This window comes from Haliaeetus leucocephalus, unplaced genomic scaffold (genome assembly GCF_000737465.1).
Source record: "Haliaeetus leucocephalus isolate CR32 unplaced genomic scaffold, Haliaeetus_leucocephalus-4.0 Scaffold339, whole genome shotgun sequence".
Classification (NCBI taxonomy): Eukaryota; Metazoa; Chordata; class Aves; order Accipitriformes; family Accipitridae; genus Haliaeetus; species Haliaeetus leucocephalus.
This window is the reverse complement of record NW_010972775.1, coordinates 7241727-7253593: the sequence shown is the minus strand read 5'-3', so window position 1 is coordinate 7253593 and position 11867 is coordinate 7241727. Positions and strand designations below refer to the sequence as shown.

At 38.4% G+C, this 11867-nt stretch overlaps 1 protein-coding gene across 1 annotated transcript in view; it reads right to left on the bottom strand.

The window, feature by feature from the left end:
• THSD4 (thrombospondin, type I, domain containing 4) overlaps positions 1-11867 on the bottom strand; it is a 305910-nt gene that overhangs the window by 188444 nt on the left and 105599 nt on the right. Inside the window, exon 6 of the mRNA XM_010571751.1 lies at positions 4457-4593. Within this exon, the coding sequence (XP_010570053.1) occupies positions 4457-4593 (137 nt within the window). The remainder of the gene's footprint in view (positions 1-4456; positions 4594-11867) is intronic.

Genomic DNA, 11867 nt, shown 5'->3' with positions numbered 1-11867 from the left:
TCATACCTAACTCAAAAACATAGCACTGTACCAGCTACTAGGAAGACAATTAACTGTATCCCAGCTAAAACCAGGACACAGATACTCAATAATACTGAAACATATTCAAAGCATATATATTAGCAATAACCAGCTGTGGCACTAAATAAAAATTTTGAAAAAACAGAAGTAGAACTCAATAGGACTGTCAATGAAAAAGCTTGTTCACTTTCCAAAATTCATCAGAAAGAACACTGTTCAAATGTGCAGAAAAACAATTTTACACAGAAATAATAACACTGATTACCATGATCATTGCTATACTTCTTTCTTCTGCATAGGTAGAATATCACCCGGTTCTGCCTATTTTGCCTAGTTTTATTTTACAATTATTTAGTTGCTTTAAAAGGGTTTCATTTCATTAGAATTCAGCATCTATTCTACACCAGAAGTACATAATCATTCCCATGATGAGTAAAATTTTTTTGTAGTACTTGCATTATGGTATGTGCCAGTTATTGCAACGTCACAGACAAATACAAAAGTGAAAAAAAACAACAAACAAATTAGGCTATTTCATCATAAGAACATATTAACTTTTTATTAAAGGACTTTGGAGAATGAGCTTTTACCTATCATCTCTTGTGCTGGACAAGTTATGAAGTTTTTACTTCCAACTCTGGAGGCCAGTTGAACAAAAGAACCGTAAACAGTGAAAAAAGAGACTAAGAAAATGGTAATGAGATGCTGTTCAGAGATACTTGGAAATATACAGCGGTTCTAACCTTCCTGCATGATATTGTAATGGCCACAACAACCAGGCTTTAAGAAGGATTTTTGTACATATTACTGTTTTTAAAATCTTCTCTTATGCTATATTTTATCTTTGCTGATGAGATTAAACAATACTTCCGTTTTAAAAGACTATTCTACCTAACATTGGTTAACAACGCAAAAAGGAGACAATTAATGTATTAAACATTCTGGTTTTGACGTTAAGACAAAACTTCTCTTTAACATATTTTTAGTGTTAACAGGTGTGACTGCAATTTACATATTAAGAACTTCTAACTAATGTTACTTGTGGTTGCCTTACATAATGTTTTAAATAGCTAAAATATGATGAGTGAGAAACACCTTCATACATGTTTAATTTTTATTTCAAATGAAGGTAAACCTGTCTCTATCGTATTCTTTATTCTGTTTTTAAGTAATTTTTATTATAGCAACATTTTCCATCTTTTGTTTCTAAGAATAATGTAAACTGAAAATACTAACCAGAAACAATGGTCCTGGGAAGAAACCAGATCATGTTTTTTTAACACAAGGATATTATTGTACTGGTAATGCAGCAAAATGTCCAACAGAGGGTGATAACAGACCATAAATTCCTTAGATGGTTAATTGAAATTATCTGACTGTCAAAAAAATAAAAATAATGTGCAGTTAAGGAAGAGCTACCTAGTACAAAGATTTGAATAAGCTTCTTTACTCGAGAAACATTTTCAGTTAACTGTAAACGCTGACAACTTTTCAAAAAAATACTATCTTAAGCTTCTGACAGTACAAAACTTAAATTATTTGATTCTCTAATCATTACATCCTTCAGCTACATCCATGTTCCCTCTACAGTGTATAATATCAGTGTTAAGTAAAATTATTTCATTTCTTTTTACTAGTTTTCCTGCCTACACAAGTGGGATACAAAGTCTTGGAGTCCAAGGACGCACGCAATATATACAACTGAATATTCATTTGTGTATCTCATTTATTCATCTGTAAATCATAGGGAACATGAGATTCTACATATGGAACAGATAAAAAAGGAACAAGATAAGTTATTTTAATACAGACGAATCTATCCTGAAATATGAAATACTTTTAAGAAGAATGAAGCCTATCTCATCTGACATAACATCATCAACTTCCCTCAAATGCAAATATGCTACTGACTATTTAGAGGCAAAGTTTCACCAAAGATGTAGCACTGACTTTCTAATCTTGAACCATGGAAATCACTGAAAAAAGAACTGAGTCAATAATGACAGTGCTTCGAAGCACCGTGAAGCTGTAATACTGTATTTTCCTTTAGTTTGATATATGTATCTCAGAATACTCCTTCAAATACTAACTCAAAACTTTGAAACAAAGAAAAATAGAGTGTGTTTTACACACACACAAAATTTCACCATAACTATTACCTGGCTGAACAGGTCAAGTCTCTTTCAGCTGACATCCACCTTACAATTTTACTGAGGTTGCGAGTAATGAATAAGGAGTAAACTGTTATAGATCAAAAGAACTAATCACAAGAAGCTGGAAAATGTCTGAATTAAGTTCCTCTTCAGAAGGAAAATACAAACCTTTTAATATTTTAGATTTGTCTCCCAAAGCCTCTGATGCTCAGCCTTCTGCACAAGTACAGTTAATACTACTGCATATGATGTCAACTCCCTCAACTTCTCCCACCTCATGCTCTCATTCTACCTTGCTGTAGTGAGAACCCCTACAAAGTGCACAGAATAAGAAGTGCCTTCACCTGCTTTATCTTGGCTTTCTCATGGCAATTTATTGCCTATAAGGCACTGAGCACCAGTACGGAACTGGTTCTATTTAACTCTTTAAGAATGATAGACTACATCACTGAGCATTAAGCATTGCTGAAGAACAGTTTAAATAAACATCGAGATTTTGATTTTTAGGTCTATTTTCAACACCAAAGCGAAAAAGAAAGTTAAAAAAACAACAAAACCAAAAAAACAATACAGCCTAGGAATTCCTAGCCTTATGAGAAGGCTATGGGAAGATCTTACTGCTGTCTACATCTAATGGAAGGGTGACAGAGCAGATGGGAGTCAGATTCTCAGAGATGTGCAGTGCCAGGCTGAGAGACCAAGGGCACAAGCTGCAATACAGGGAATTTCAATTGAATACAAGGAAAAAGATTCCACTGCAGTGTTGCTCAAACACTGGAACAGGTTCAAAACTCACCTGGAAAAGGCCATCAGAGCTATCTGATACAGTGGGCCCTGTTTGAAGTACATGACCTTCCGAGGTACCTTACAATCTGAATTCTACAATTCTACAAATTCCAAGTCACATATTCACAGTAAGGATTCACAACCTGTTGTTTGTTTATATGCAGCTTTGGGAAGTGGCATTGTCCACAGGCAATGGCCGATTTTCAGAATTCAGGTCACTTTCCTACTAGGCTGCTGAACACTGCCTTTCTATCCCAGACCTCCAATACAAATGTATCAGTATACACTTCTGTAGTTGCACAGTACTGGGAAAATATAACAGCTGGTAGACTAAATCTATTTTTCAGTTTTCTGAGTCATAGATCAGAACTGCAATTAAAACAAATTTCTGGCCCTTTCTGAATTGGTTTGAGATCAAGGAAAGCTTTAAAGAATAATCAATTTCACACAGATCTATCATCTACAAAGGAAATTCAAAGTTATGGCTTTGCTTGCACTCAGAAATACAGAACAGAAACATACATGGCATTGTCCAGATGTGCACAAGTTAAGAGGAAGCTGGACATGCAGAGGAAAAGGTTGTATTCATACGTGACTTCCTCTGGCAAACCAACTATTTAAATTGAACTTGACCTTTCACCATTTGAGTTCATGAGTCACATCTGACCTACTTCTGCTTCTTTTCCCAACATATATGGGGAACATCAGCCAGGCGTCAAATGCTCCTTGCTAGGAATTTATTTTTCACTAACCTTACTTGAAAGAGTACAGATTTTTTTTTTCTAAAAACTGTAACATTTTATTTAAAATTCCTACCTTCTCACAGAAAGCAGTGTATTTATTCATTACAAAGGCAATCTACATAGCAGACTGCAAAAAGTCAACACAGTAGCTCCTTCTGAACCCATGAGAAATAACCATTCACTCAAGTATTTTCTAAAAAAACATCACTGCTGAGTAAATGGACATCCAGTAAGACCTGATTCTTAAAAATGGCAAACATGGACCAATCAGAAAAGTTACACTAATACCAGCTAAAAAAACATCAAAATAAACACATAACTGAATAAACCATTATGTTCCAGACTGAAAAAAATATCTCTGCTCTGAAGTTTAATCAAAGAAAGTTATTCTATTTCTCTCTTATTTAAGCTTCCAATCTTTTTGTTCTGATTCTTTCATAGAACCTCTTCTGTAGAAAGCTAAATATGTGGAGAAAGCTCACTGGAAGTCACCTCAATTGTGGCCAGAACACCTTCTGAATCCAGCCTTTCAGCATTCCATAGTTTGTTCTCAGTAGATAGAAACATTAGTTAAGAAATAAAACCTGTAATAATAAAAGTTAACATTTTTCACATCTACTTTAAAAAAAAAAAGAAAAAGAGGGACAGAGGTTCAAGATACCATTTCACAGGTACAGTCGTATCAACCTCTTACAGAAATTAAATATGGCATAGATGGTCTACAGGCAGACTTGCTAAAGATAGTAGCCTTACCTTGCACTGCCCTGCCACACAGATCGAAGTTCCGTTTTGGTCACAGGGTGTCCCATCTATCACCTTTTCAGCTTGTCTCACATAGAATCGGTAGCCTATCGCACGGCAATTCAGCTCACACTTCTGACTTCCCTTCACTGTGGAAAGAGACAGAAGTCCCCATTATAAAGACCACAGCAGTAGTTTTAAAAAGGAAAATTCCATTAAACTAACACTAAGGTTTCAGAGGAAGAAACAAATAGGCAAAATGAATGCAATGTGAATGACTACATCAAATGAATGGCAATTAAGAAACCAACTCCAAGGTAAGCATTCCAACATACCTTCTGAAAATTCAAACAGTATCTCAGTTTTTAATGACACCTATTTTCCTAAATGACCAAGGGTATTTTTAGTTTTATGAAAATTTTGCCAAATTTAGTCTTCTTAAAGCATAATAATGTTATTACATTTCATAACTCCTAAGTGTCAGCAAAATTACACTGTAATCAGAGACATGTATCAAATTGGACTCATATAGTCACCAGTCAGTCCACATCAAATAAGCATGCTAACATTTAGCATTAAGAAACACATAAAACAAGCTAGATGCAAATTTTTTAAAAATCCCTTATTTTTTCCTCTTCATTTTTACAAGTTGCACTTTAGTGACTATTCCTTAGTTCAAGAGAAAATTAAGAAAAGAACAACTCTTTTATTTTTAAAAATATATAAAACACATCATTATTCAGAACCTCGTGATCTCTGTTGACATGTAAGAACCAGAAGGAAATCAGTCCATTCAACTCTGGGCAAGAGGAACACAGAAGACACAGTTATCTTCTCCTGTGAAAATCTGTTATTAAACAGGTACAGCCCAACACCATATCTCAGGCTATCAAGTTTGTTAACACATTTGTGTAGCCTTTCTATTTCAAATCATCTGTCATGGTGAAGTTGCACACAGTTCATTACCCCTATTTGCCAAATGAAATAATATTTTCTGTTTCTTTCTAACCAAGAGTAGCACTGCTACACAGTGGTGGTGAGGTACAAACAGAATTCCTTTTTCTTTCGACAATACTTTCCTTGCTGCCATAATAAAAAACTAAAATTCCCCTGACTTCACCAAGCTTCAGCTCATACCCTACAATGTTACTGAAACTCACTATTTAGTCTAAGGAGATGCTCTACACCTTACTTAGCTGCTAAAACATGGTATCCCCAGGATTTTCTACTTGACTTAAGTCTATTTTTTAATCTTCAGCTAAAACATAACAAATAGCCAAAACAAATACGTTCAATTATTTCAAATATATATATTTAACATCTGTTTTGTGTAAAAGTAACAAACTTTTAGCTCAACTTAATTTACCCCCTGTGCAGACACAGAGTTAGTGCAGACCAATTCTGAAATTTGGATCTTAGATTTCCCCTCACACAGCTACTTAATTGCCACTCATATACATCATCTATTGCATCTGGCAATCTTTTGATAAAATCCTCAGAAAACTCTACTAAAGTTAGGTCAAAGATCTGTTTACCTAGTTCCCTTTTTGCAGCAGCTATGCATGCCATGCTTAACCAGGTAATTTTTCCATTGGCTACTTTTTAAAGATAGATTCACTAGCTTATCATTCCAAGGACTTCACTTAGTTATTTAAAAAAAAAAAAAAGTGAGGTATTTCCTGCAGTTTGATCTCCAAGTGTAACAGTTAGTTTTAATGATAAACTGAGCATTATTCTTAGCAGCTTAGTCACTTCGCACATAACTATTTTCAGAATTCTCAAATAAATATAATCCAGCTTCAGTGATTCATTACAATTGAAATCAACTTGTCCTTTTCTGCGTCTGAAAGTGTCCTATTTTTATAACCTGTAACACTAGCTATCAAGCAGCACCTCTGCAGTGTACATTTTCTTATCTTCCCGTTCCCTAAAATCAAGTCAAACTAGCCATTTAGGTTTTCTGAAATATCCTTATCTTCTGTGTTGATTCCCTTTAGCTCAAATCCTGAAGCCTTACATTCCTGTACTCTTCCTCCTCCTAGTATCTCTCATTTGGTTTTGATCCTTTAAAATATTTATTCTTGAAATTCTCAATTTGCCTTCTAGATCCCAAGAAAAGTTTTGTGCTACTCAGAAAGATGAAGGAATTAACTGCTGAAGCATGGTATTTTTTCCTGGACCTATCTCTTCCTTTATTTATGATTGGACAGGAAAGCCTACTGCATTGCTAATGAAGCATATTAACAACCACAAGCAGACTGAGCTTACTTGCTCTGCAAAATATGACTTTGATTTATATTCAGATTCTCTTGATGAGCAACTATAAAGCACTGCCTTGGTTAGTCATATACAAATTACTACTACCTAAAGACAATATTCCCAGATGTCAAAGATCTGAAAAAAAATTTTGTCTAAGAGCAAAATCTGCTAACTGAATTGTCCCTATTGAATGAGAGGCATTTCCCATTATGATTTTATGTAAGCATTGTGTATTTACTATGCATTAATTACAGCAGAACAAACATATTTTAGAGCTCCCTTGTAAAACAAGATACCACACTAGTAAAAAGTACTCCATTGCCTATTAACCTCATATGTATCTTAACACCCTCCCTTGCCCAGTATTTTGCCACAACTCTTGAGTTTTTATAGTTTAAGCTATAGGTCAAGCTACACTATTGGTTTGGCAACTGGATGTAAAATATCATTAAACAATGAGCTGTAAAGTGATTGATTCCACACAGGCATCATATTTTAGTACTATGTCATCTGATCCCAGACTTTACAAAAGGATCTATCTGACCTCAGGGAATGGAGTAAGGCTTCTAGGTTAAGACCTTCCAAACTAGCTGGCAGCAAGACACACTACCACTCAAAAATGGGCTCTTAAGACAGTTCACTATACGGGCACTGTTTTACATGCCCTCCTAAAGTATTTGCTTTTCATGCTCATGCCCACCTTAGCACAACCAAATCTTTGTGGAAATTCTCACCTTACCTTACCTTATTAGTGAACTTGGGTGAAATTTAATGGTACCACACAGGTTCTGCCAGACATATTCATTATGGATTGAACTGAAGGAGGTGCCTTTAGTAAATAATCCTGGTAACATGTAATATTTGGTTTTTATTTTACAGACTGAAAAAGTATCTAAATAAAAAAAATCAGTACATTTCTTATAACGTCCTCGCCAAACTAGCCTTAAGTAATTCAGGGATATCCTGGGCTTGTCTAAACTCTAGGACTTGGGAGTTTTTCTCAAGTCCTCTGTTGAAACTTAGCTTCCACCTTTCCTTACAAGGAACAAGACCCAAGCAGGCGAGAACAGGACCACAGCACAGTTCTGCCACCTCCCACTTCACCAGTAAGGGTACTGAGATCTCGTGTTTAATTACAAACTGCACCTGTTCTGCATCACAGAGCAGATATTGCAGTGAAAACTTTCTACCATAAATTAATCCTTTTACACGTTCTACAAAAAGCCCTGCAGATGGGCACTGATTTAGAAATCATTACCCTTCCAGACAGACAAAAACCTGAAGTCTATCACTACCACCAGCAACACCATTAAGTACAAAAAAACAACCTGCTTTCCAGTTAATCCTATTCCCTGATGCACTAAAATTCACACACAGAACGTATTTTGCATTGCACGTGTACGGACAAATATGTGTAAACCTGGAAAAAGAAAAAATGTGATTTTCTGAAGTGCTATTTATCAAGTTCACACAGCAAGCCATAGTCAAAATGAATGCAAGAGTGGAGGAACAGGGGCAACCCATACATGAATTTATAGTTGCTTTTATTCTCCTGAGAGTGACTTAACTGATTAAACTTAAATCACAATTAAATATCAACACATGTCATTTCCCCTAAACAGCCTGTTTTAAATGCAAATTTTAGTGCAGTACTGGTTTGAGACGAAAAATTCAACTGTGCAACCCATCCACACATTTTTTTAAAGGGAAAAAAGAGGGATTCAGATGTTACTACAATACAATAAATGGCTGGAGTTCAAACTCGGTCTTCAGCAGCATTTTAGGCTGAGGTCTCTTCACCTACCTGACTGAAAGGCAGGACAGAGCAGCAGCACGCCTGCTGGGAAGCACAAGCAAGCATGGGAAAAACTGTCCTCCCCCAGGGTTCACAGGCTGATGCCCAAGTAACAATCCTAAACTCCTTTTAATCCCACCATTACGAAAACACAGGTTTGTACGAGCCCACAACATGCTGCCGGCGTAAGGCGTTGTCGCCCTGATGAAGAGGCACCGCAGGCCTGACAGGCCCGGCACTGCAGGCAGGCCCCGGCAGCACCGCGGCACCTCAGGGGACGAGGAGAGCACCGAACGTGATCGCTTGAGCGCGAGCCAAAATACAGCAACTCCTGGTGGCAAAACCCCCCTGACCGCGACGTTAAAACAAACGGGACAATAAACGAATGCTCCCTGCAACTGAACTCCCTTGTTTTTTCTCTCGGGCTCGCCCCGGCTCCAGCCACATTTGGGGAGCACAACCCCTCTCCACACCGCCCCCCTTCGAGAAAGTTCGGCCTGCATGGCCCTGAGGGAGCCAGCGCGCCTGCGCCTCCGCCTCCGGGCCTGCTCAGGGGCGGGGGCAGTCAGGGAGCGCCCCAGGACCCCATTTCTGCCTTCTGCCCTCATTTACTGCCTGGCACAAGGGGTGGATTAGCCCCTCTGTGCAAGAACTCTGCCTGATTTTACTCTCATCCTGCATCCATCTCAGCCCTCGCTGCTTTCATTAAAGGAAAGCAGAAGAAAGTAGTGTCCTCAAAAAATACCCAGCCCAAATCTAAAACCTGTGCACGTTTAAAAAGGCAGAAAGTCGCCATTTTGGAACCACTCCTACTTGCAGAAGCTTTTGACTAGATATGTTCGTATTTCATTGAGAAAGAATACCAAATGTTAAAACTTTACTGAAAGGGAGCTCTGCAGCCCAATTGAGCACGTTGATCCCTACGCCACGCTCAGGGGCACACAGCGGGAGCCCTCGAAGAGCATGGCTTGCAGCAAAGCTCTCCCAAATTAACCTCGCCTTCCCTCCGTGCTGGTCAAGGCTGACACAACCCTTAGGAACAGGAGGGAGAGGCTGAGGCAGCTGGGGTCACTGTACGCCTGCACATGTTCCATCCTACACAGCACCAAAACCTCCCCCCCTGCAGAACCCTGTCTCCCGCCCTCCACTCAGGCCTTCCTCCTTTCTTCTGATCTTTTGCCTTCCCTCTGCAGAAGGCCTAAAAGGAATTCCCCACCCTGAAGCGAGCGGCTCCACACCAGAGCACGTGCAGGGGGTGCTTTTGGACCTCATGTCAGCTATTCCCTTCCTTCAGCTTCCTCTTCTGACGCATTCCGCCATCTTCACCGACCTCTAGTCCAAGGAAACGCGGCGGGGAGGAAAACAGACACGGTGGCTAAGCAGGCCAAGCCGGTGGTAGAGCTAGTCAGCAGTGAGCTTGGAGAGAGAGATACAGAGAGAGCTCAACAGGCAGCTTGCCAATGCAAGGAATTTCAATCTAATGATATTCTTAGGAAAAAACGTTACAAGAAAGCATTCCAACTGCAATTCATTTGCTAAATAATATATTCAGCTGTTCAAAGGGAAATTAAAAATAGCCACAGAACAAAAAAAAAACAGGAAATAATGCACAAATCAAATCAAAATGCAACTGATCAGTAAACTAATGACACTGCACACAACCTTACGCTTACTGCCCTTACAAAATGTAGTAAGTTCCACCTTTCTGTTTTAGCTCCTGAAATTGCAAGCTGCTTGGAGCATGTACTGTGTCTTACTGCATGCACATTAAATCTCCTACCACAGGCAATGCTAGCTGTAGGTGCAACCAGAATAAATGATACAACAAAGAGATTTCGGGTTCCCCGTACCATGAGGTAGGGACTGGAATGTACAAACTCTCCTTGATATGGTTCCTCGGTCCAAATCTTAATTTAATGTGAGATCCAGACTCCCTGTTGTTATCTATGTAGCAGTCCCAGTTCTCCACAGAACATCACAGAATGCTTTTACCATTTGTCAGTTTTTGTAAGTTTGCCTAAACATCTAAAAATAGTTAGTAACAAGTTCTGCAATTTGAGAAACATGCCTTGAGGGTGCCCATAGAAAAGTGGCATGCACACTCTTGGCAAGCAAATACCACATTCATGATAATACTACATTATGGGATTAAGCGAATTTAAATTAGGCTTCATTCTGTGTGCACACTGCCTTGTAAAGTCAACTTCAGTGCTTCTCCATAACAAGCCAAGATACACTCATCCACGATGTGTCAGAACCAATTGTTCCAGGAACACGTTGTCTCCACATAGCTCAGTTATTTTCAGGGCCTAGCTTGCCATGGGCTGTAATTCAGTATTTACTCACAATAAAAGCTATGAATCTGCTTTACAGGAAGTCTAATGGAGCGTAGCAGACACTGGAAAAACTTTTAAGAGATGTGCTCATGTCTATCCATGTAACATCTTTAACTTTAGTTAAAGCTTACCAATGCTGTGGGATTTCAGGGATAGACTTGCAGGTTACTGACATTCTTGGTGATCCCACAGAAGCCCACAGGGCAGAGAAGGAAGAACGGTACAGTAAGGAGTCTGGCAAGTCTCAGGCTTCTGTAACCACTATACTTGTTGGTAAAGCTATTGTAAGTCTACAGGCTAATGTCATCTAAATAAAGCAGTGGTCTCTTCCATTCAGGAGATGTCATTTAATAAGTACTGTATTCACTAAGGCAGAACTTAGAGTTTTGTGAAACCAAAGTTTCTGTTTAAAGGTTTTATTTTCACGTAGGAAGTGCTTCAAGACGCATGATGTACAGGAAAACAAAGACAGGTCCAATACCCTACTAACAGGAGTCCTTTTGCCTACTACTGCGGCTGTAAGCTGACAGCTAGATTGAAGACTGAGAGTGATACACCATGCCAGACACAGACCTAAATGTGGCAATTCCATACTAAAAAGCATCCACCAGTGATCACCTCTGGAGCTCAGCGTGGATGGCAATTGCTGGTGTAGTACTAAATGCAGGCAACTTTGTTTATGCGGTTTCCTATAGAAAGAAGGAAAATGTGTAGGAAGCAAAAAATACCACATTCCCTACAAAGCTTTCAGAAAAGCAGAACTACTTTATTTAAGGTTTCACTGTTTAGGATAATAGACTTTGTTGGCTTAGTTATCAGTACTGGATCATTAGTACAAGCTTTGCAATTTAGCAGTAGAGGCTATCAGGTTCCATAACAGAAAACTGATACTGAATCAGGTTGGTTTTCCACTGACGGACAGTTAACAAGTTTTCAAAATGGCCAAAAGTAATAATGTTTTTTACAGCAGTTACCTGTTGCCAGATTTCTAAATAACAATATGCAAACATTTTCCAGGAAATAATTATCATAT